This window comes from Microtus ochrogaster, chromosome 8, assembly GCF_000317375.1.
Source record: "Microtus ochrogaster isolate Prairie Vole_2 chromosome 8, MicOch1.0, whole genome shotgun sequence".
Classification (NCBI taxonomy): domain Eukaryota; kingdom Metazoa; phylum Chordata; class Mammalia; order Rodentia; family Cricetidae; genus Microtus; species Microtus ochrogaster.
The window spans coordinates 87,987,435-88,013,767 of record NC_022015.1 but is presented as its reverse complement, the minus strand read 5'-3'; the positions used below and the strand labels follow the sequence as shown (position 1 = coordinate 88,013,767).

The window sequence follows — 26,333 nt, the reverse complement described above, 5'->3', positions numbered from 1 at the left end:
TCCGCCTCCTCCCAGCCTCCCATTTCCCTTCCCCTCCTCCCACCCTTCTCCCCCTCCCCCACTCCTTTCCCCCTCCCTCTCCAGTCCAAAGAGCAGTCAGGGTTCCCTGCCCTGTGGAAAGTCCAAGGTCCTCCCCCCTCCATCCATATCTAGGAAGGTGAACATCCAAACTGGCTAGGCTCCCACAAAGCCAGAACATTAAGTAGAATCAAAACCCCGTGCCATTGTCCTTGGCTTCTCATCAGCCCTCATTGTTCGCCATGTTCAGAGAGTCCAGTTTATCCCATGCTTTTTCAGTCACAGTCCAGCTGGCCTTGGTGAGCTCCTCAATATCAGTCTGAACACACTGAACCTGATAGAAGAGAAAGTGGGAAGTACCCTACAACAGATGGGCACAGGAGATCGCTTCCTATGTATAACCCCAGCAGCACAGACATCAAGGGCAACATTGAATAAATGGGACCTACTAAAACTGAGAAGCTTCTGTAAAGCAAAGGACACTGTCACTAAGACAAAAAGGCAACCTACTGACTGGGAGAAGATCTTTAGCAACCCCGCAACAGAAAAAGGTCTGTTCTCCAAAATATATAGAGAACTCAAGAAAGCTGTTGTTTTCAATTAGGCTTGATACCACTCTGACCATTTTTCTGGCCTCTGAGAAAGTTCCACATTTCATTTTTTTCCGCAGGTCTGGGATGTTGGTAACTAAAGTTCTTAGGCACCCTCAGTCTGATGCAGATTTGGACCTGGTATGTATCCCATTGGTGGCAAAGGCTTTCTCAGTAATAAGGACCCTACTGGAAAGTGGCTCATACCCCAGGGGAGGGCTTGAATCTCATGCAATAAGAAGTTCAGAGGTAAGTCAGTTCCAGGGTTGGCTGGTCCACTTTTGAAACATCTCTGACTCAAACGCATTCCATTTTTTTTTTTTTTTTTTTGTGCAGCAGACTTATCAAGTACTGGCTTCCAATCTCAGCTTGACTTATTGTGTTTTTGATGGCTGGTCCTGGCCCAAGATTTTCCCTCAGAGGGGAACATTTCTGTCTCACGTCTCTTCATACGTATTGTTGGCTTCTATAGACCTCTTTAGACTCTTTGGCCAGAATTATGGCACCAACATTTTTTGAGTCAACTCTTAGTGACATCCATCATGGATTTAATCTTGGGGCCCATAGTTTCCTGAGATCTGTGGCAGGTGGTAGAGACTAGAAGTGGAAAGACAGAAAATTGAAGAAGAGAAAGGACAAGAGCCCTTCTTCACCCTGGATCCTGGTTGAAGCTTCCCACCGGCTGAGATAGGCCAGGGGAATGGAGTGTACTTACACTCCAGCTTCTTTTACCCCAACCCAAGGGGTTTCCTTCCACCAGTTTAGCCTCAGGTACCTCTAGGCTTCTTGTGATGATTAAATAAGATAATCCGTAGAACATGGTTAACTGAATGTCTGGCATGGAGATAGCAGACAATGGTGGTTTGCTAATGTTATCATTGGTGTTATGATTGCCCAGTGTTCTGTGCACCTAGAGAGGGTGCCATACTCCAACCAGCTCAAACCTGACTCCCTCTTTTTGTTGGTTTTAAGAGTAGTTGAGTCCAGAGGAGAGGCAGCTCCTGTGGATGACAAAATCATTGGTGTATGCCTGGTACACAGCAGGCAGACAGTGACTGTTGTAACAGGCCCCAGACTTTAGTAGGCCCCCAGACTTAGCACAACTGACTCCATGATGGAAGTGCTATTAAGGCTGTAAAACTCAACACACAGACAGTACCACCTGCCAAAAATGAAAACAAAGACCTAATCCATCAAAGTCTGTAGTTTTGGAAAAGTCTCTAAATGCACTAACTTGGCTTCTGTAGTCCTGCTTCGGGCTAACTGTTCTTGTTAACTGAAGTATGTCAACCCAGAACATGGTTTTTTGTGCTTCAAAGCTCATCCTGAGAAAGGTTGGGGCTACACTGGAATCTGAAACACCCAGTGTAATCACCAGCAGGCTAATAAAGACTTTCTATTGGCTTAAATCCATGTCTGAGCAGTCTTCTCTGGTGACTATCTCACAACTATTCTTCACTTTCTTGATTTAAAATCACTCAGCTACATTCATGATGTCTCCGTTTCCCTTCTAGTAAAGCCTCAGGGAAGCTACGGCTGTTGTCTCGGAGGCATGGTGCTCCAGGAAAAGAGCTCACCATTCGGAAGCTCTGTAGACTTCCTTTCAACATAGGTTCTTCAAAATTTTGGACCAAATTAAGCACAGAAGTTGAAAATTAAACCACATGATCTAAGAGGCTGGACTATCCTCAAAAGTCAAGAATATTACAAAATCCGCAATTACAGCAGATTATTAGATATCCATAGCAGTGATTTATTCTCCTACTCCCTCGCCCCAGTTTTGAGACATGGTCTCACTTTGTACCCTGGGCTATTCTGGAACTCATTATGAACAATATGAGCTCCAACTCCTGGAAATCTTTCTGCCTCAGACCCATGGACACTGGAATTATAAATGTCACCATTCCTAGCAATGTAGACTTAATTTCTTTTTATAAAATTATCGCTATGACCAGCGATAAAGATTAAAACTCCAGTTTTCCCCAGATCTAATGATTACCTGCTTCTAAGATAAATAGAAAATGGAAAACTTGATAAATTCATACTAATGATTTTCTCTCACTATGTAGCCAGGGCTACATAGTTTTGGAATTCACTAGACCAGGTTGGCCGAGAACTCACAGAGATCCACTTGTCCCTACCTACCAAGTGCCAGGATTAGAGGCATGCACTGCCACACCCAACATATGAAAGAAAGATATTCTTTCTTTCTTTCTTTTTTTTTTTAAGACAGGTTTTCTCTGTGTAGCCATGCTCTCCTGGAACTGCTTTGTAGACCAGGGTGGTGCTGAAATCAGAACTCCACCTATCTCTGCCTTCCAAGTGCCAGGATTAAAAGGTATGTATCACCGCAACCAGCTTCTTTTCATTTTTTTTTAAAAGAAAGTTACTAGTGTTGGGTGTGGTGGTGCATGCCTCTAATCCTGGCATTTGGTAGGTAGGGACAAGTGGATCTCTGTGAGTTCTCGGCCAGCCTGTTCTAGTGAATTCCAGAACTATGTAGCCCTGGCTACATAATGAGAGAAAATCATTAGTATGAATTTATCAAGTTTTCCGTTTTCTATTTATTTTTCTAAAGCAATGAGGAGTAGGTACTGAAAGATTGCTCAGCAGTTAAAAGTGTGTAGCTCTTGCTGAAAACTGGAGTTTTTTTTAAAATTTATTTATTAAAGATTTCTGTCTCTTCCCCGCCACCGCCTCCCATTTCCCTCCCCCTCACCCTATTAAGTCCCCCCCCCCCGTCCTCAGCCCGAAAAGCAATCAGGGTTCCCTGTCCTGTGGGAAGTCCAAGGAACCCCCACCTCCATCCAGGTCTAGTAAGTTGAGCATCCAAACTGCCTAGGCTCCCACAAAGCCAGTACGTGCAGTAGGATCAAAAACCCATTGCCATTGTTCTTGAGTTCTCAGTAGTCCTCATTGTCCGCTATGTTCAGAGAGTCCGGTTTTATCCCAGGCTTTTGCAGACCCAGGCCAACTGGTCTTGGTGAGTTCTCAGTAGAACATCCCCATTGTCTCAGTGTGTGGGTCACCCCTCGCAGTCCTGAGTTCCTTGCTCGTGCTCTCTCTCCTTCTGCTCCTGACTTGGACCTTGAGATTTCAGTCCGGTGCTCCAATGTGGGTCTCTGTCTCTGTCTCCTTTCATCGCTTGCTGAAAGTTAATATTCAGGAGGATGCCTATATGTTTTTCTTTGGGTTCTCCTTATTTAGCTTCTCTAGGATCACTAATTATAGGCTCAATGTCCTTGGTTTATGGCTAGAAACCAAATATGAGTGAGTACATCCCATGTTCCTCTTTTTGGGTCTGGCTTACCTCACTCAGGATAGTGTTGAAAACTGGAGTTTTAACCCCACTACCCACATCAGGAAGCTCACAACTATTTAACTCCAGCTTCAGATGATCTGATACCCTCCTCTGAACTCTGCAGGCACCTGCGCACACATGGCACATACAGGCATACCAACATATACATAAATAAAAATAAAATTAAAAGAACAGGGAGGGAAATGTGGAATTTTCATCTATATGTACTAGTGACAGATAGTATATGACAGGGATGCTGCCAATGCTGACCTGCATGCTGACAGGGCCAGTTCTGCACCAAAGTTAGAGGTGTCTGGGGTTAGAGTACAGGGGGCAGTTTCAGGGAGTGATGCCCTGACTGTCTGAAATAAATAGAAGCTGGGATTCGTTTGTATGGGCCTCTTCTTCCGTATGACAAGACAGAAACAACTCTTCCCAGATAATCAGCATTCTATAAAGGGAACCATGGCCTCTGCCTAGTGTTAATCTCTGGGGGATGTTGGAGATAAGCTCATGAAGCATTTTGGTCCAAACTCCTGGGATGCTGGTGAGGATTGCCTGAATTCACTGGCCACGAAGAGTCGGGTGTCTTGGGCTCAGTGGTGCCAATCATGGACACTGACATCTGCTGTGCTGGCTGATGGTAGAAGACCAGTTTTGCTTTTGAGCTCCATCAGACCAGCTGATGCTGCATTTGGTCTGGGTCCCTTTCCCACTGAAATGCCACTGGGATTAGGCATGCCCTATTATTCTGACATTTCATCATCAGAATTTCAATTATCCTGAAAACATTTCTCATTTCTCATCTCTAAACTTTCCTGTAATCCTCTGAGGCAAGTTTTTTTTATTTCTTTTCTCTTGCATGCTCCATTCCCTTCATTGTAACTTCTAGAACTCTTGCTCCAAGGTCAGCCTTTTGTATTTTTTAAAAAATATTACTTTATTTTATTTTATGTGGATGGGTATTAGGCTGCATGTATAATCGTACACCATGCATGTGCAATTCCTGCAGAGGCTAGAAGAGAGTGTCAGATACCCTGGAGCCAGAGTTACAGATGTGGGCTGCCATCTAGGCGCTCTGGAAGAATAACAATTCTTAACTGATGATACATCTCCGCAGCCCTCCCACCCATTTAATGGATTTTTTTGTTGTTGTTCAATTCCCTTGTCTTACCTTGAATTTAGCAATCCTTTGAGTATTCCCTCCATTGTTACCTTCTGGAGGCCAACTATATTCTACCAACAGGGAAGGTCTGATGGTGGCCTCCTTTCTGCTCCTTTCTGTTTCTTTCCTAAAGCTTAAACTACAAGGGTGTCCCATCCTACTTCCTCAGGAGTGACATCTTCAGCTCTTACAGTCATGTCCTGTAGTGATATTTCATTACAAATATAATAAATAAATAAATAAATAAATAAATAAATAAATAAATAAATAAATAAATAAAGCTTGCCTGAAGTTCAGAGAGTAAAACAGCTGCAATTATCAGTCTTAAAGACCAGACAGTGGTGACACACACCTTTAATTCCAGTAGCCACACTAGTTTGCCATACAAACAGGCCGGTAGTGGGGTATGCCTTTAATCCCAGCGCTAGAGAGGAATATAAAATGGGAGGAGACAGGTTTCATACACGCTCTCATACTGAGGCTTCCTGGAGGCAGGATCGCCATTTCGGACAGAGGTAGAGGTAAGAGCCAGTGGCTGGCTGCTTTGCTTTTCTAACCTTCAGGTTGAACCCCAATTTCTGTCTCTGAGTTTTTGTTAAACATACTACAATGCCCTCCCTGACCTTTTCAAAATGTCCATCTCCTGGTCTTGAGGTCATAATCCCCTTCTCATCCTTTTTCCTGGGTTACCTTATCTTTGTGCCAGCTCTTATCATTCTCATGAGGGAAGCTCCAGCACTCACATACATAGCCCTTCTCTTTCTCCGGTCTCTTCCAGGCCCATTGGTAAATAATTGCAGAGACAGTTACCATGGAGGCTCATCTGTATGGCTAAAGGTTTGGATGTTAAACATCCGGTCAACAAAATGTTACATAACACAGGTTTCATTTTCCTCCCTTGATCAATATTTTTATGATAAAATAAAAATATGTGTAAAATATATGGTAAGGTATATGGCTGCTGTGGAACAATCTTTTTATACACTATGAATATGTACTACTCTCATTGGTTAATAAAAACCTGGCAGGCTGATTAGCTGGGCAGGAAGTTAGGTAGGGAAGCCAAGCAGAATGATGGGGAAAAGGAGGGCAGAGTCAGGAGAGATGCCAGTGACCCAAAGGACAGGTGAAGCCAAGAGTCACGTGACAATACATAGATTAATAGAAATGAGTTAACTTATATATAAGTGTTAGCTAGTGACAAGCCTGGGCTATTGCCTGAACATTTATAATTCACATTTAGTCTCTGAGTTGGTTATTGGGACTAGGTGATCAGGACAGGTAATGTCCATTTACATATGACTGCTTGCAACTTATAGAGCACACCTGAATGTCTTTTGATAGGCCAGGTAAATAAGCAAAAGTCATACGTGATGTATTTATGTTACGAGAGTTAATTTTCTTGCCATAAGTGAATTGATAATTATTTTCAGATCAAGATGTGCACTAACTGGTGTTTAATTTAGAGTAATGACACATTAGGTATCTTATTTAGGGACGCTGGTTCATTGGATGATTTTCACTACTTCCAAAAAAGAGAAACAATTTTTCTGACATCAGAACAAATGGAATTGTGATTAAATTGTTAAAGCAAATGCTTAGATCAGAAATGAACCATGGGTTTAACGTAAATTTCCTTTTTTAAAAGGCAGTACAAACATTTTTAACTTATCTTAATTTATAGTTTTTAATATTTTTGTTATTCATTAAGTTTTGAAATATTTTTCTGTCTATAAAAATAATAAGTGTTTTGTGGGGGTCCTTGTAAATGTCATGACAGGCAGGAAAATGAACCACGAACAGGTAGGAATGAAAACTAGGTTCAGCCTAACTTAGTAGGTCTGGATCAAACTTATAGTGAAGCATGATTAATAAAAACAGAGATAGATATTAGGGTTCAACCTAAAGACCAGAAAAACAAAGCAGCCAGCCATGGCTTTTGTTTGTTTGTTTGTTTAAAAGATTTATTATGTATAGTGTTTTGCCTGCATGTGTCCCTACAGGCCAGAAGAGGGCACCAGATCTCATTCTGGGTGGTTTTGAGCCACCATGTCCTTGCTGGGATTTGAATTCAGGACCTCTGGAAGAATAGTCAGTGCTCTTAACCTCTGAGCCATCTCACAGCCGTTCAGAACATCCTGCTTCACAGAAAAGTCTGTTGGATATGCTAGACCTGTAAAACAAAGATGGATGCCCCAATGTTGCAGAGGAACTTTGGGCAACTGTCCAGGCAGCCAGCTGTTTCTGTCATTACTCATTTTTTTTTAGAAGTCACTTGCTTCACTTGCTTGTACTTCCTGCTTACTAAGTTAATATTATTTCCTTCTTGGGTCTCTGAGGGATTTGAAGACTAAATAGTTATAGTTTTCTTTGTTTGTCTGATGCAGAAAGCAAGTTATAATAGAAGTAAATTAGGTACAAGACTTTGAACTCATCAAGGTAGGACAGATATGGAGTATTTTCTCTCAATTTGTCAAATGTAAATGGACTAGACATTGTTGATATATTTATTGCCTGTATATATTGTATATAGTTATTGTGTTTATTGTATATAGTTTTTCTTATATTAGTTATAGCCTTATCTTTTATTTTAGACAAAAAGGGGGAATGTAGTGGCAAGTCATTTGTATTTTAAAAAATAAAGCTTGCCTGAAGATCAGAAAAGTAAAACAGCCACACTTGCCAGCCTCACAGGTCAGGCAGCAATGACGAGACACACATTTACTCTCAGTAGCCACACTAGTTTGCTATAGAAACCTGTCAGGGTCCGGTGCTAGCCCAGACCATAAATTATTTCTCTCGACCAGACCCCAACATAAACTATCTCTCTCTGGACTGGTGTGAAGGTGTGGGAATAAAGACACAACTCACGTGGCTTCATCGGGAGGGAGATTCTCAGAGATCCCTCCTGAAATCCCGAGTTCACGTCCTGAAGAATTCCTCTGTTTATTCTCCAAACAGTCTTTATACCAAAACTTAATACATTAGCATTCTGTCTCCTAGGTAACCAGGTGAATGGCTTTTAGTCATTTCCACAACTACCTGTGTGCTCTGTGTGCTACCTGTCATGTAGGCTGAATTAGCATTTCTATCAGGCATCCTCCAAATTACAAAGAAAGGAGCAAAACAACATCCTGACCCTTTGTTAGGGCAGTGACAGCCTGTCTGGAAGGCTATGTGGCCATCCTCAGATACTGACTATGGCTTTAGAGCCTGGTTGCCATACCAAATAGAAATATGGGCCTACAGAAACCAGATGGTAGTGGTGCACGCCCTTAATCCCAAAACTAGAGAGTATTATAAAATGGGAGAAGACAACTCTCAATCACAGTCTCATTCTGAGATTTCTGGAGGCAGGATCGCCATTTCAGAGTGAGGCAGAGGTAAAAGCCAGTGGCTACATTGTTTTGCTTTTCTGACTTTCAGGTTCAACATCTGTCTCTGAGATTTTATTAATTGTGCTTCACTTATTGTCTGAGGCCAGGAAGTTTACTGTAAACATATTTAAACACAAAATTTGGAAGAAAGGTTTCCAGGCAATCACCCCATTTCCAGGTGCACAATAAAACTTAAGGCATGACTGCAGAGAAACTCCTTTGCAAAGGAAGATGGATTCTGTAGCTTAAGGTCTAAGATCTGGTGTGGTTGAGGTCAGCAGTCTGTAAAGTACATGTGACATCCCCCCTAAGGACAGGCACTGTTAACTGGGAGCTAAAATAAAGGTCTAGGGAGGGAAAGTTTGGGATCACCAGGTCGTTAACAGTATTCCAGTGCCAGCTTTCTGCGCGGAATGTCGGTATTTTATTCCCTCCCTAGAGGAGACAGCCCTGTGTGATTAACATTCCTGGTTTCCTGATTCTCTGTGGGCACAAGGACCTCTGTGCTCCCAACAGTGCTTGTTGTAGAGGAAAAAGAAAAAATTAAAAGATACATAGAAGATTGAAGCATCCATAGTCCTTTTTCCCTCAAGATAAACTTCTATGGATGTTTTAAATTAGTTTTCTCTTTAAGTATATAAACTTACATGTATATTTTGCAGGTACACAAAGAGGTTAACATCTGGAACTATGGAAGGGTATATACTTATTAATCTGGGCCCACTGTTGGATCAGTGTTCCCGATATTGTTATATCTGTCTCTACATACTGAACAAACCGACAGCGGTTTTACGTTAATAACTACTAAAGCATGATATACTTTAAACTTCTAAGAGTCAACCAGTTATTACTGGCCCATTCGATTTCCCTTTAACGTTTCTTACCCATGACCACCTATAAACCCTGTCAATGATTTCTTTGGCCCAGCCTGTTTTTAGGTTTTTCCATAATGATGTTTAATCAGTGAAAGCATTTATTTTGAGTATCTTAAAATACACATGGAGAGTTCAGTATTTACTAGTGTGCTGGGGAAACCTTGAACAGGGCCTTCCTAGAAACGTTTACTATGCTTGTACCGTTCTCGTCAGTTCTAAGGTTTTCTAGTATTCTGATTTCAGATCCACGAGTTAATCAAGGGAATAACAGGGACTTGCTATTGTTCAGTTAATGGTTTCTAACTGCACAGTGGGCAGAGAATGTGGTTGCCGTGATGTCAGTCCTCAGACACGTAGAGACACTTGCTTCGGGATCCAGTATATTTATCTTTAGTAAATGTTTCACATATTCTTGGAAGGAATGTATATTGTGCAATTCTTGAAGCAGTATTCTGTATGTCTCAGTTTTGTGCACCAAGGGCTAAGAAACGCACATACCAGCAGCCTACCCGGATCATTTAGAGTCTGTACCCAGGGCCTGCTGCGACCCTGTACTTCTGTCTCCAAGCAAAAGCTGAGACTGGGAGGCCAAGACCTAGGCAAAAAAGCACGTGTCGGTGGTGGTGCGGGAACCCCCCCTATAAAAGATTAGCCAGCACAGATCGTGATGGGACACTCGGGAGGCTGAGGAAGAATGAATGCCAGTTGTTGGAGGCCAGATTGGGCTACAAAGTGGGACTTTTTTTAAAAAAAAAAAAACAAAAAACAAAAAAAAAAGGCTGATGCACATAACCACTGCCCGCAGGGTTCAGGTACCAAATCAGAGAACGCGGGCGTGCGTAGACCAGTCCTCTATGACGTAATGCAAGCGGGGGCGGGGCCGGCGGATGCTGGTCTAGCCACCTGGCCTAGGAAGAGCCCGGGAGGTGGCAGCTGGGTCCCTCGCGCTCGGAGTGGGAGCCGCCCCCTTTCCGCCCTGCTTTTCCTGTGCCGGTCCCTCGCACCACGTGTCTTCCTGGCCGCTCCCCCCTCAGAGCTCTTCCCAGGCGCTTGCGGAAGCTGCTGTAAAATGTCGTGACGGACGTCGCCGCTTTGCGGCCGTCTCTGTGAGAAGCCGAGCCCGGGAGTGCCCACCGCAGTTAGCGGTTCCTTGAGCGGAGTCCTGAGCGAGGGCGAAAGTACTCGGGCGCGCGCGCTCCTGGCCTGTCCGCCGCGCCCGCGAGGGCTCCGGGCGATGTGAACTCGAGGCGGCTGCTGTGCTCCCTGGCCTCGGGGAGGCAGGTGCCTGGGAGGCCTCCGGGAGGCCCGGCAGGATGGAGGAGAGCATGGAGGAGGAGGAGATGCTCAGCTACGAGGCGATGATGGACGACCAGAACCACAACAACTGGGAGGCCGCCGCGGACAACTTCCGGCAGCCGCCACCGCCACCGCCACCGCTACCGCTACCACCCTCATCGTCCATCCAGGATCCCGGCCGAGAAGCCCCGGGGGGCCAGCTGCTGGCTATGCCCGTGGGTTCCGTGGACGGGAAGGACCCTAAGGAGGGGCTCCCGCTGGGGCCTCCGCCCTTGCCGGAGCCCAACGGGGTGATCATGATGTTGAAGAGCTGCGACACGGCTGCCGCGGTGACCAAGGCGGCCTCCGCCCCCACCCCCAGCTCCACTATCAACATCAACACCTCCACTTCCAAGTTCCGTGAGTCTGGCCTTTTCCCCGTAGCCTCGGCTGCTCCTCCACTTGGGCTCGCCGAATCCCCCCGCCCTGGGAGCAGCTCCACTTCCTTTGTTCCAGGCCTAGGTCTCTCTCTCCCCTCTTACCTCCCACCCTCGTTCGGTGTCTGCAGCCGGTGTCTGGCCGACCAGCCCGGGCTGCTCGTTTACTTTCGCTCGCAGCCCCAGATTATGCTTCAGACAAGATCTTTATTACGCCTGATCATCTCTCAACATTAGTAAGCTCTTTTTCTCACGCGTCCCCTTCAAAGTTTCACCTTAGAAGGCGAGGAGGGGGTGAAGAATAAGGCGGTCTTGAATTTCGTTAGCAAGAATTCTTTTTGGTAACCAGAAAGCAAAGACATTTGACAGCTTGTGTTCTTCTATACTTAGCCGCTGTACTTTAAGCAAATCAGGAATCTGAACGTTGTCTTTTTAGGTTAGTACTTTGTTCTCTGCTCTGTGCATTTTTTGCATCCTCTCACGAAACTCTGAGTTGTTTCTTTATGCAGCGGGAACTGCTGCCACTCTTTTGAAGCTGATGTATAAAAATTACGTTTCAGAGAAGCCATTCAAGTGACCATACCTAGGGCCCTGCCGCTTGTTGAGCTTTTTAGCGCTCTGCCTTAACATTCAGTTGCAGGCGGAAGACAAAGTAATTCGAAAACATTTACAGTCTGGTGGTGCGCTTCCACAGCTAGGGAAAGAACCAGAAAGTGTTGTTTTAACCCCGGGAGATGGTGTGGTAAAAGGAACGTGACCACTAGTGGTAGCCAGGTCGTTGTTAACTGCAAGTTTAAAATGACATCTGGTAATGCAACTGGAGATTTTATTTATAGTTATCAGTTTTATTAAGCTATAACAGTAATTGCCCACCTAATTATGAAGAGAAAATTATTTGTCCTGATGCTTATGTGTAGTCACAACCTTAGAAAAAAAATTTTTTTATGGAAATAGCACACCACCTTACACGCCTTCAAGATAACTGCTTTAGGCAAAGGCACTTGTGTAGGTGTGGATAGGAAGCTTTGTTCCCTGTTATACATAGACGGAACTATCATTTATTTAATATAGTTTTTATGTTGAAGGTTGCGTTGTGAAAATAGACCTTATAGTGGCTGTGTGGTTTACCTTAAATGCTGAAGGAAGTTTGTGTTAATGGTTAAGTAAACTTTCTTTGATGGGTTAAGAAATGAACATAAAGAACAGAAGTCATCAGCCAAGCTGAGAGCAAAAGAACTTGCCAAACCAAAAGATTATCCCTTGAAAAGATGAATAAATTTGGGGTGTTGGGGATGCAGCTGGGTTGATGAGTGCTTGCCTAGCGTCCTGGAAGCCCTGAGTTTGATTCCAGTGCCTTATAAAACTTAACATGGTGACTAACAATTACAATCCCAGCATTTTGGAGGTAGAGCCATGAGGATCAAGAATTTCATTTTCCTCGGCTGTGTATGCTGTTCAAGGCCAGCTTGCGAAATATGAGATCTTGTTAGAAAACAAAAAGGTTAGTAAACTATGCAGGCCTGTTAAAGATTGGTCCAGGGCAAAATTTGCAAATAAATGAAAAAATTAAAATAGAACATTAAATTTTTAAAAAGCTACTATATGGTAATAAATTTGAGAAGGTAGATGAAGAAATCCATGATTGTTAGGGAACTATTAACTCAAAACAGTTATCAGTAGAAAACTTGGACTATGCTTAGACTTTTAGTAGTAGTGATGAGGGCTTTCCCTTCCAAGTCTCTTGGTTCAGTACTCAATAACCTTTCCTTTTTATAAGTTCTGGAACATAGGGCACAAAAGCAAGGCAAAGCCAAAACTTCCAAGGCCATTTTATGGGGATAGTGGAATCTTGATTCTAAAACTAGAAAAGATTATATATAGGTGTGTTTCACCTATTAGTGTAGAAATGAAATCCTGTATCCCATTAGCTTGTCAGACCTAGCCATGTCAAAAGAATCATGATTCACAGTTTGTTCCAGTTTTTTTCCAGTGTCGATATATTAGTGTAATTTATCTCAGCAGATTGGAAAGACATGATTTGATCATTTTTTTTATGCCAGCCGGCCAGTACCAGTTTTTTTTTTTTTAATGATAAAAACTTAGTAAGGCAAAGAGTGCAGGATAACTATATAAAAGTCATTACCAGACCTGTAGCTAATAGAATAATGGAGAAATTTTCAATATATTCGTTATAAGATGGTAACCAGTCATAGATACCCCTTATTTCTATTACTGTTTAATATGTTAAGAAAAATCGTGGTTGCTGGCCTGATGGCTCACACCTTTAAACCTTCTCATGGGGATCTTATGAATTCCGGGTCAGCCAAGGTGATATAGTGTGAGACCCTGTCTCACAAAACAAAAACAAACCCTTTAGAACTTGGCAGTAATAGCTTTGAAACCTTGAGAAACTCATTGTAATGGACTGTTAGGTTGAAGACCAGCCTGGAAAAGTTAATATTTATACTAGTAGCAATATACCAAAAATGGATGCCTATGTAACAGTCACAAAATTATGGTGTCTATATTTAAAATAATGCAAGAATACACAGACTTTTAAGGAGAGACAGGGAAACTTTTCTAAGGAACTAAGGTGGACTCAAATTTCCATGCTCTTGAATCAAATTATTTTAAGAATTCCCTTTGTCTCCATTTTAATCTAGAAATTCAATTTAAATATCACCAACATTACGTTTGATTTGTTTGACAAACTCAGTAACCTAAACCAGATTTTTGTTTCTATGGTGCTTCTGGACAGCACTGGCTGGTCTCCATGTTGTCTTGTCAGTCATAAAGTTTGTCCTGACAGTAGTAGGCTTGCTGTGTCCTTATTTACACGGTTTGGTGCTTTGCAGTGATTTCTGGTCTTTCTTACAGTTGTGTGAGACTGTTCAGATCTGCTGCTCATTTCTTGGGTTATTTGTTTTGTTGTGTTTAAAGACACTCTTGTGAACTTTGAGTGCATGTTTGTCAGATAACCTGCACTCTGAATGTCCTCTCCCCTGACGTGTTTCTTTTAGTGTTTTCTGAAGAGTAGTGGTTTTAGTTTTGATGTTAACTGATTTTTTTTTTATCAGTTTTCTCTTCTATGGCCTAATTTTTTTTGTATCCTAGGAATATTTATGTAATCCAGAGTCAGGAAGAGTTTCTCCCAGAAATTTTGTGGGTTTTATTTCTTTTTTTTTTTTGTTTTTTTTTTTTGTTTGTTTTTCGAGACAGGGTTTCTCTGTGGCTTTGGAGCCTGTCCTGGCACTAGCTCTGTAGACCAGGCTGGTCTCGAACTCACAGAGATCCACCTGCCTCTGCCTCCCGAGTGCTGGGATTAAAGGCATGCGCCACCATCTCCCAGCTGTGGGTTTTATTTCTAATCTGTGGTCTGAATTAGGACTTGATATGTATGTGCAGTGTGAGATTGACATTTTCCCCATATATGTGTCCAGTTCTGTCAGCAATATTTGTTGAAAAATTACCCCTGCTGTTTTGGCAGTTTTGTAAGAAAGTAACTGACTGTATATGTATAGATTTCAGTTCTGTCCATTAATCCCCTTATGGTATATCATTTTCAGGACTGCTGTGTCCTGGACCATGGGTGTTTCATCATGATGGAATGAATGCCTGTTTTTATCCCTGTAGTGTCTGATATCTGAGATGTTCAGGTTCATTGTATGCTGTGTCTTTTCCAGTTCATTTGTTTTTAAATTAAAGTGCATTTTTTTGTGTACAACAGGTGCTGTTGGAATTCCTGCAGCCAGTAGCTTTTAAGTTACCCGCCCACTTGGGCGTGGCCTCCTATACTAGTTAGGCCGATGTAAAGATTTATTTGTGGCAACTTCTGTCCGCCTGTGTTTCCTTCCTTTCTTTTTCCCTTTCCCTTCCCTCCCCTCTCCTCTCCCCCTTCCGTTTTCATACTTTTATTTCCTTCTGGTTTTTTTGAGACAGTTTTTCTTTGTAACCCTGACTGTCCTGAAATTTGTAGACCTTGAACTCAAAGATCTGCCTGCCTGTGCCTTTGAGATTAAAGGCATGGACCTCCAGCCTCTAAACCTTGTTGAAGGCTATTCACATTTACTGTAAGGTTGAAGTCCATTGTTTATTTTCTTTCTTTTACTTGTTTTTAATCATTTGATTTTGTGTGTGTGTGTGTGTACATTGTGGTTTTTGTTTGTTTGTTTTCGTGGCTTGCCTTAAACTTAATCTTCTAGCTGAGGATGACCTTGAATTGCTTGCGATTCTCCAGTCTCAGGAAAGGCATATCTAAGTGTTTTGCTCAGTTTTGATGAAATTTGTCTTCAGTTTGGCTTATCACTGACCTTTTTTGTTCTTTAGTGATCATTCTAAGAGTTGCACTGTGAAAATCTAACTTGAGTAAAGCATAGTCTTTTCATAGACCACCTCACATCTGTTAGAGTAAGTGTGGCCTTGTTAGAAGTGTGTCAGTGGCAAAAGCCTAGGCCAGACAAGCCTTTGTCTCTGCTGGTAGATCAGGATGTAGCTTTCAACTAGTTCAAGTAGTTTCAATCCAATGCCGTACCTGCAGCCATGCTCTCCACCATGGTGATAATGGGCTAAGCCCCTGAAACTGTAAGCAAGCCCCCCATTAAATGCTTTCCTTTATAAGGATTGCTGGATCATGGTATCACTTCACAGCAGTAGAACAAAGATTAAGACAACTGGGAAAGAAATCTTTTATTCTTTGTGTTTCTCTTCTTTAGTTCTGGACTTCCATAAAAACTTTTACTTTTTTATTTTGTTATTATTATTATTATTATTACTGCTTTGTTTTGTTTTTTGAAGTAGGGTTTCTCTGTGTAGTTCTGGACACCCTGGAACTCGCTTTGTGTGGATCAGGCTAGCCTTGAACTCAAGAGATTCTCCTACCTTTGCCTCCCAAGTGCAGGGATTAACCACCAACTGGCTTGTTAATGTTTTTTTAGATGTGGTTCTGTTGACCTTGGACTTAGTCAGCTTTTGCTTGTCTGTAGAAGTCTTTGTTTTCTAAGAGTACTTTTTACTGGCTATAGAATTTTATATTATAACCCCTTTCCTCCCATTATTATTTTAAAAGCTGTCTTTCTATTTTCTCTCTACCTTCATTGTTTCTCTACAATTTTTATTCTTTGAGAATTTCATACATGCATTCAATGTATTTTTATCATTCACCTCCTGCTCCTTCCTCCTAACTACTTCTCAATCCACTTTCATATCCTTATCCCTTACCAACTTTATGTGTGGCTTTTTCATAACCCACCCAGGACAGTTCATGGGGCTTTAAGCATAGTGTCCACCCATTGTCAGCCTACCAGAGCTCACAGCCTTAAAGAACATTGACTGTGTCAGTACCGTCCACTAAGGTTGTGAGCCCCCTTCCTCCAGTGTCTGTTTCTTATCCTGATTGTCTGAATCGTCTTTGTTCCTTTCTTTATATTTCCCTTTTTTTCTGGCTACTTTTAATATATATTTTTTAATCTCTGATCCATTCTTTTGGCCCACTCCGTCTTTATATTGATTTTGTACCTAAGGATGACCTTGAATTTTTCATACTCCTGCCTCAACCCTAGGAGGGCTGGGATTGTGCCCAGGTTATATCAGCTGATTATCCAACCCAGGGCTTTTTGAAGCACTACAAGCTAAACCACCACACCCCTAGCTCTGCTTTATCTTTTTAAACATCAGCAGCTTGACTGTGATGTTTCTAGTTTTTCTAAAAGTGTTTGTCCTTGGTCTTTCTGAACTTCCTGGATTTAGAGTTGTCAGATTATCTCCCCCACTCCCATCCCCAGTTCCCTCTGACAGATTGCTCTGTCTCAGGAGTACTGTATTGAAGCACTGTTCACTTCCCTTTTTTTTTTGTTTTGTTCTTCATACAAATATAGTTCCCTAAAAAGTGTGTGTATGCTCCAGAGGATGATAACTTTATGGAATTATTTCTCTCCTGTCTCTATGTGGGTTCTAGAGACTGAATTTAGGGTGTCAGACTTGCAGGGCAAGTTTATTTGCTGAACTCTTTTTTTTTTTTTGGTTTTTCGAGACAGGGTTTCTCTGTGGCTCTGTTTGCTGAACTCTATGGTCAGCCCACAGATAGTTTTTATTGCTATGCATGCTCACTGATCTTTTCATTTTTAGTGTCTGATTTGCTTATACAGGTTTACTTGGGAATTCTGACTGAGTGCAGGCTGACATCAAGTCCAGATGTTGTTAATTGAGCAAATCCTAGATGGTGATGAGTGGAGGGAGTCTTCAGTAACACACCCATTCCCAGTGCATTCCCAGGTTTCTGCCAGTGTCAGGTGCTGCAGTTTTTATGGAAGGTTACCCACCTCTTTTTCATTACTCTTGGCACTTGCTCTTCTGTGAAGTCTGATTATAACTAGAGGCCTGGAGACATCATAGGCTCACTCTCAGACTGATCGGCTTTCAACAAGTTTGCTTCATTCTGGGACTCAGGGTTTCTGCTGTATCACAAGTATTGTACTTATTTTCCTTTAGACTTTGGATTCAATTCATATGGTAATTCCATGATATTAATGTCTTTCTGTCTGTAATTTTTTTTTAATATGTCAGCTTAGTGCTACTAATGGTTAAGAGATCTGTTATGGGTTTTGCAGAGGTCGCACATGCTCTGAGACAAAATAAGCTAATGGTTAGGAGATTCGTTATGGGTTTTGCAGAGGTCGTACATGCTCTGAGACAAAATAAACTGGACATTCTCCTTGAGCCTACCACCATCTTCCGATCAGATGTCGTAGTCCTTGTATTTCTCGTTCCCCACTACCTCAGTAGCCCACCAGATTGCTTTCTATAGAATTTTTAAGAAATATATCTACAGGTGACAATTTAACTCTTTGTGGCTGCATGCCATGTGCTGCTAGAGCTTTTTCTAAAATGGTAGCAAGACATTACTGCTATGAAACTCAATTGTGAGAGGAAACCAAAGCTGGTTCTGAGCCTTTGAGCCAGTTTCCTCTGGGTAACACCACTTACCAGTCACAGTTCAGTACAGGAACTGTGGTGTCCACAGCAAGAGGGAATTGAGGACAGGAACTCAGGTGCTTTAGGAACATTTGGCAGTTTGGAAGGATGGAAAGAGGGAAAGAGGAAGAGGAAAAAGAGGCAAGGATTAGCCTACCTATTCAGAAGAGCAGGGGAAAGAGAAAGCAGGAATGGGCAGAGCTGGTCTCTTAAAGGGACCTTTTGCACCTGTGTATATACATAGTGACGTAGCAGTCATAGGACCCTGGACTGACCAGGGTACTGCCTGGGTTCATCCTGCCAGGTGACAGGAGCCAGCATAATGCCTGAATCCTAACAGTGGTAATGGTGTTTTGTGGCAGCAGTAGAATTCCATAGTAAGACTCTATCAGAATGCCTACACCTGCTCACATTCCATAGATGTTAAATAGAGTATTTCCGGAATATATTAGGAAGCATGATGAACTAGGGTATGCTGGGACAAATAATAACTGAATGATGGCTAAATGAGTGGAAGGGTCTTCCTGTAACTGATGCTGATGTGTCCAGGTATAAAGAGACTGTGTGGTGTGGTGTGGTATAGGTGCATGTGCACACGCACACATATGAGAGTGTGTAGTTGTCAGACGGCAACCGTGGGCATCTTTGATCTGAGGAGACTTAGCAATCCACATCACTAATAATTCTTGTCCCTAAGTGAGAAGGCAATTTATAATACTTCAAATTGAACCTAATGAAATACTTTTTTTTTCTAGTGTTAAGTAAAATTTAACTTTTGAATTGGTGAAAAGTATTAACTGATTTTTCTAAATTTTAAATTTGTCCTTTGGTTTTTCAGGGCCTGTCTTCCAGTTTGCAAATGGGTTGATGGACTCCGAATGTGGTGTGTGACTTGTCACCTTCTAGCTTACTGGCTTTGTTTGGCAAGCATCACATGAATGTGATCCATTAGCTGAACTGCAGGATATTATTGGGGCTCTTCCTTTGCCGTTTTGCTTTTTATTTTTACAAATTGGTATCACATAAAATGTCATTGATAAAGAGAAACCTGCTTTTGATTTGTATGATAAAGCTTAGTTTCAAATCTCTGAAGAAAACAGTTTACTTCTTTTGTAAAGTACCTGAGCTGTAAACCATGCACATTGCACTGTAGGTTGTTAGGCACTTTGTGAAGTTTGTTTTTCTTAGCCTTTTGTAGTGTGTCTTAGAACTATAAACTGGTTTCGTGTCTCATTCTGGTGTTGGTGACTTGTGGCTGTTAGCCTCTATAGGTTTATATTACCTAGTTACAGATGTGGTGATTAGACATCTGAATGGTATTTTATTCAGCAAGTGTTTCTTTATGCAAAGTAGTGTTTCAGTTTCTGATAATGAGCGCATGGAATGAGACAAAATTAATATGAGATGATGAACAGACATAATGCTGGTGTTTTATGACCAGATGCTAGTGTTGCGTACATACTTGATAGCATGGGGAGGAAGGGGAGGGAGGGAGAACTCAGATGTGACCCATGATGTGAATAGATAGATGTGGTTGGACAGGAAGGGACTCCTCCACTCAGTGTTAAGAGAGTATGTGCCTTGATTAAGTTGTGTCTTAATGTGAGTGGAGAGAGACAATGACCATTTTGAAGCTGTAATAATTGTAGACAAGAGGTGGAGCCTGGACAATTAAAGCTTTGGAGTAGGGGTTTTCAGATGTTTAGAGGTCTTTAGGGATTGAAGTCTATAGAATTTTGGGTTGAGGAAGAGAGGCTGAATGGTTTGAACTCCTGAACTTTTTTATCTCTCCCACCTTAGAATATTGGAAATCCTAAAACAGTAGTTTCATCAAAAAACTTTGCTGTTATTAAAATAATACAAATTGGGAGGGGCGGTAAAGATGGCTCAGTGGTTAAGAGCACTTGCTGCTCTCATAGAAGACATGATAGTCACTGAAGGACCAAAAATGTACATAGATACATTCTCTTTGATCTGGAACTTTGACATGCTTTTGTTGAACATACTCTATTTTTTTATTTTATTTTATTTTATTTTATTTTATTTTATTTGACAGGCTCTCACTGTAGCCCTGGCTGGCCTAGAAGTTCCTGAGAGCTGCTTGCCTTTCCCTTTCAAGTGCTAGAATTAAAAGCATATGCTAACATGGGTGGCTTGAACATATTCTTAAAACCTGTCAACAGCGTCATTCCATTAACTTGGTCTTTGCTTATGAAGTTATCAGTCCTCTTTTTCCTTTTGGTTCCTTAAGGCTAAGGCATACTTGTCACTCAGCAGCTTCTCAAGTATTACAGTGGCCATACCCACTCTCTCTGCCTTTCTCCTCTCCCCGTTCCCTCTTTAGTTTTGGTGATGATGGAAATCAAACTTAGGACCCCTACATGCCAGACAAGGGCTCTGCTGCTCAATTACACCCTCAGCCTCTATGATTGCATCTACATTATTCGTTGGTATATTCCTGTCTGGGTATGTATGCATATTTGAAGAAGTCTTCTAGTAGGTTCCTGATAAGAATGTTAGATCTTGCCTAGCTAAAAAAAAAGGGGGGGGGGCTGCATTCATACTTACCTAATTGATAGTTGAGATGGAGAATCCCTCCCGCCCTCATCCCCCAACAAGTCTCTTACTATGTAGCTCTGACTGTTCTGAAACTCTTTGTGTAGACCAGATTGGCCTCAAACTCATAGAAATCTGCCTGCCTCTGTTTCCTGAGTGTTGGGATTAAAGGCGTGTACCACAGGAAATCTTGACTGAAATTTTTCCTGGGACTTTTAAAGTGTTCCATCTTTGACTTCAAGCTTGCTATCTACATTGAATGATATCAAATGCTACTTTGACTTTCATTTTTGAGGGAGCTTATGGGATACTTTATGTTGTAATCTGTCAGTATCTGTTTGCCTTTACATTTTTCCTGTTCTCTTTCATTCTCTTGAATTATTAGTAGTCATGTAGAATTTCCAGTTTTTCTGTTAGTTAGCTAGGTTTTATCTTCTATTTCTCTTAATGGTCTGGGAAAATTCCCTGATGATTTCTTTATCTCTCTATTAGATTTTGGCTGTATGTTTAACTTTAGAAGCACCTGGATTGCTTCTATGCTAAGACAGTTTTTAATTGTATCTTATTTTTTTTTAATAACACTCCCTGTGTGTGTGTGTGTTTGTGTAAGCATGGTAACATGTGGGAGGTCAGAGGACAACTTACAGGAATTGTTTTTCTCCTTTTACCAGGTAGATTCCAGGATTGGACTCAGGCCCTTAGGCTTGTTGGTAAGCACTTTGAGCCATTTACCAGCTCTAATTGTATCCTTTTGAGAATAGTAATTCTAGATTTTTAAAAAATGATTTCTTCTATCCTTTGAATTACCTTTGTTCTTAAGTTTGTCATTTTTTATTTTGTTCATGTCTGAAATTTGATCATCCTTTACTGTCTATTCATATTTAAAATTGAAAGAGACTTTAGCAGGTCTCTGAAGGGGACCTTGCTAAGCTGTTAAGTGTTGACTTCACTTTAGGTTGATTGGATGGAGAACTGCTGTTGAAGAACTGCCAGGTGCTAGTGCATGAGCGTCTTTCTCTGGGATGCTCGGTTTCCAAGAGAAGGATCTTCATCCTGAGGAGGGAGGGGGGATGAATGGAGCAGGAAGAATTATATTTCTCCTGGTTGGACTTGAACATTCCTTTTACTCTGGTACTTTGTAAATAGTTACTGTGCTTTCGTTTCCCAGCTGCCCAGCTCCAAATAATCACACAGAAACTATATTAATTACAACACTGTTTGATCAATGGTTTAGGCATATTCTTAGCTAGCTCTTACATCTTAATTTAACCCATTTCTATTAATCTATGCATCACCACAAGGCTGTAGCTTACTGGTAATGTTCTGCCATCTCCTTCAGTGGCTACATGATGTCTGTCCTCAACTCCAACTTCTCTCTCTCTCTCTCTCTCTCTCTCTCTCTCTCTCTCTCTCTCTCTTTAATCTGCTAAGCCATTGGCCAAAACAGTTTTATTCATCAACCAATAAAGCAGCATATATATATATAAAGACATCCGACATCAGGGCTTCACCTCAACACCTGTCTTTGTTTCATCTTCAGAACTCAGACATTTTTGGTTTTAGTGTTAAGGAGTGATCACCCTGTTGAAATGTTAGGAGACAATTAAGAATTTTAAATTAGTGATATACTTGTAGTTAGTGTAGTTGAGAACAGATTTCCTATTTTAAATACTTTTTTACTTTGGTGAGAGTTTGAATTAGATGGAGTTGGTACCATATAGATGTCATGATAACCCTAACCATTTCATACATGTGCTGTCATGATGGGCTTTTGTACACAGCTGTGTCTCAAGTTGAAATGTGATGGTAGAATTGTAGAGCAGTGTTGTGCAGGACACACACAACACTGTTCTGTAGGAACAGAGATTTCCATCTTGCCAGTAGCCAATGCACTGAGTGTTGGTTTCTTAACCTATCTTCTGTTGGGGGCATCTGTACTCTCCTAGTCTATTCCTCTTGCAGAAATGGGCTCTAAGCAATAGAACAGAAATGCTATTTACAACCTTCCAGTGTCGGGAAGAGCATTTCCCATGAAGCTAACTTGCTGCAGCCTTATCTAGACCAGTGTATCTTTGTGGACAGTTGAGTAGGGTAGAACACCCAAGGAATGTATTAATGAGGACCTTAATAAAAACCAGATGCCAGTGTTATCTGGTAATATGTTTATGTGAACAGAGCTTCAGAACCTATGGGAAGAGTGACTTTATAAGTATCCACAGTAGACATTTTAAGTTCTCAATAGTGTCTCCAAATCCCCAAACTTAGAAGTCCCCAAATACCCAAAGCCTTTTCATAGAATTTGTCTGGGTAGAAAGAAATGCAGCTTCACTAGATACAGATAGCTGCTCTCCTCTACTGGCAAATCAAAACATCACCAAGTCGGTGGCTCAGAGTTAGACTTTTTTCTCCTCGCGAACAGACTATTTACAATGGATAGTTTTTGTTTTTAAACTGGCCAGTTCTAGTAACAACTAAGTGTTACGGTTCTGTGTCAAGTTATTTTCTTTTTGTTTTGAGATGATCCTTCTGCCTGTTTCTGGAGTGCTGAAGTCGGAGGAATTCACCTCCACATCCAGTTAATGCTTTCTCTGATGCTGAGGATCAAACCTAGGGCTTTGTGCCTGCCTGGCAAGTCTTCTGCCAGCTAACTAAGCTACACCCTAGCAAAATTATTTCCCTTTACAACTAGGGTTTTGCTTAAATACTCCCATTCGTTTATTAGAATACATCATCTTGTTTTTGTTCTGACCTTCTGTTCCCCTTATTCCCAAGGACTTCTTTCCCACTCTGAAAGTGTAATTTTTGACCTTCAGCTCCTCTGTCCGGTACTTTAATGAGTTCAGTCAACCCCTTTTGATGGAGGGAGCAGAATGCTGTGCCTGGTACTATGTTTTGAGTAATGCCATTAACTGGCTTGTTACTGAGATGAGCAAACTGTGATAACAGGTGGCTTTTTTTTTTTTAAAGAAATATATCACTTTCTCCCTGGTCCATTTCACCTGATTTGTAAACAGATTTTTCTTTGGGCTGCCAGCTCACAAACAAACCAGAGACTTACTATTAATTATGAAAGCTCAGCCTTAGCTTAGGCTTGTTCCTAACTAGTTCTTTTAACTTAAATTAACCTGTATCTTTTAATCTATGTTCTTTTATGAGGCTTGGTTACCTTCATTCTGTACTGCCCATTCTGTGCCCTCTGTGTCTGCCTGGCAACTCTGTCTTCTTCCTAGAATCCTCTGTGTTCCTGGTAATTCTGCCTAACCTCTTCCTGCTTATTGTTCATTTAGTTCTTTATTAAATCAGTCACAGTGACACATCTTCACACAGTGTGCAAATATGCCACAAAATTCCCCCTTTGTTTAAATAAAAAGCAAAGGTTTTAATTCTAATAGAGTAAAATTACATACAATAGGAAAAAATTTCAAGTAAGAATTATGTTCACAATGTCCAGTCCATTTGTTTTTGGCAAATTCAGAGAAAATATTATCTATCATATCTTGGTAAGTCCAAAGTTTTGTACCTAATTTACTTTTCATCATAACTAAGAAAAACTGTAACATAACTCTCTAATCTTCAACCCCATCAGAGACCTGGGAAGGATATAATATTATCTGAGTAAACAGGAAGTTCAGAGCAAGCAACTTCCAAATCTAAGAAACGACAGACATCTGGCTGTCTGGACAGTCACCCCAGGGTTCCTCTGATGATGGGGCATCCAACTTTGGCCTGTGGGCCTAATAGCTAACAGACTTTTATATGAAGTGGGAATTTTGAAGGACTGTCTTACCTTGTCTAGGCAAAATTTGGCAGTTGCTTTTTTTGTGTCCTGCTTGTCCAATTTGAACACTATACTGTCAGCAGTCAAGGTGAGGGTAGTTTCTTTTCCAAATGACTAGCTTTGTCACAACAAAGCTATATAGAGGTTCTTTGATGCCCATCATCTTTTTTTGTAGTAAATTAGTACTGCCAGGAGAAGATGTGTGTCTCTGTCACAAATAGCCTTAGTGTACCTAATCCTTAGTTTGTTGTGGAAGGCTGCTTGTTCATTCGCTGCTGCCCAGACCACAAAATAATGACTCAGAAACTATATTATTTAAGTCACTGCTTGGCCAATCACTTAAGTGTATTGCTAGCTAGTTCCTATATCTTTAGTTAACCCATTTAAATTAATCTGTTTATTGCCACGTGGCTGTGGCTTACCCGGTAAAGTTCCATACAGCCTCTGTCTCCAGTGGGGCTACCTGGCTTCTCTTCGACTCTGCTTTCTTTTCTCCCAGCATTCAGTTTAGTTTCCCCTGCCTAGCTCTACTCTGCCCTATCACAAGTGAAGGCAGTTTCTTTATTCATTAACCAATAAAAGCAACATATATACAGTTTAATTAACCAATAGTTAATTAAAAAACAACTATGTTTCAGATGTAATTTAGTTTGCTAAGCTTGGCTTATTTTAAAATTGTCATTAGCAAGTCAGAGAATCAATACTGTAAGCTAACTTTCTTGATGGGGAATAGGGGTACCATGTGGAACTTTGGTGAGTTTGCATGAAAGCACTTCTGCCTGCTCTTTCAATATTGTCTTTGATATATTTATACATTTCATTGACCACAGTGCAAAGATGACAGACCCCTTACTAGCAATCCAGAGAAGAAAATGAATGTTACCTTCTCTAGCTACATTGTACTGTGTATGTGGGCCAGTGGTTCTCAAACTTGAGCAGTCTTGAGGGTCGTTTGGGAAGAGAATATGGAACAGATTCTAGGGTCTCTTCTGACTCCAGAGTTCTGATCAGGTCTAAGGTGGTGTACTGGCTGGTTTTGTGTGTCAACTTGCCATAAGCTAAAGTCATCAGGAAGGAAGAAGCCTCAGTTGAGGAAATGCCTCCATGAGAGGCAATTTTTCAATTAGTGATCATTGGGGGAGGGCCCAGCCCACTGTGAGTGGTGCCGTCCCTGGACTGGTGGTCCTAGTTTCTGTAAGAAAGCAGGCTGAGCAAGCCAGGAAGCAAGTCAGTAAGGATCACCCCCTACGACCTCTGCATCAGCTTCTGCCCTATTTGAGTTTCTGTCCTGACTTCCTTCAGTGGTGAACAGCACCGTGGAAGTGTAAGCTGAATAAAACCCTTTCTTCCCCAACTTGCCTCTTGGTCATGGTGTTTCGTAGCAGCAATAGAAACCCTAACTAAGTAGGACAAGTGAAGTCTCACAGTTCCTATGACAAACTGCCTTCCCCATGATGTTCCCTGTTAAGTAACCAGGCTTTGAGAGTCACTGTTGGAGTGTAATGAGCAGTCTCTGCAGTAGCTAGACCAGCCGGACAAAAGCACAAGAAGTCATTGCGAAAAGATTAGGGAGTAGGACCCCATGTGAAATGGAATTCTAAACAGCAAATAGTATGCCTTGGATTGTTTCTCCAGTAAACACTTGCTTTGTTAGTCCACTTCACAGACTTTGACTGCCCATCAGCAGTTCAGAGTTGGGGCTCTAGCTTTTAATTTCTTGTCAGTAGTGTTGGTATTAAAGCAACACCTTCTGTTCCCTGCTCTCAGGCAGGATTTCTCTTTAGTCCTGCCTATCCTAGAACTCGCTCTGTAGACCAGTTTGGCCTTGAACTCAGACTCACCTACCTCTGCCTCTGGAGTGCTGGGATGAAAGACATGTGCCACTACTCCTGACTTTTGTCAAGTTTTAATAAGTTATTTGGTTAATGAAAGTGCCTGCCATGAACGACACATTTCTAGTAGCTTGCTAGTTCTTGACAGCTGTATAGTATC

At 41.6% G+C, this 26,333-nt stretch overlaps 1 protein-coding gene across 4 annotated transcripts in view; it reads left to right on the top strand.

Annotated features, from left to right (window-relative positions):
* Positions 1 to 10,262: 10,262 nt before the first annotated feature.
* Positions 10,263 to 26,333, top strand: part of Cacul1 (CDK2 associated cullin domain 1) — a 55,790-nt gene continuing 39,719 nt past the window's right edge. Inside the window, exons 1-2 of one of the 4 annotated variants that reach the window (XM_013348182.2) lie at positions 10,263 to 11,021; positions 21,235 to 21,273. In XM_013348182.2, coding sequence (XP_013203636.1) covers positions 10,640 to 11,021; positions 21,235 to 21,273 — 421 coding nt within the window. In that variant the 5' untranslated portion in view covers positions 10,263 to 10,639. The remainder of the gene's footprint in view (positions 11,022 to 21,234; positions 21,274 to 26,333) is intronic. The other 3 variants (XM_013348183.2, XM_013348184.2, XM_005352566.3) reach the window with 3 other exon arrangements.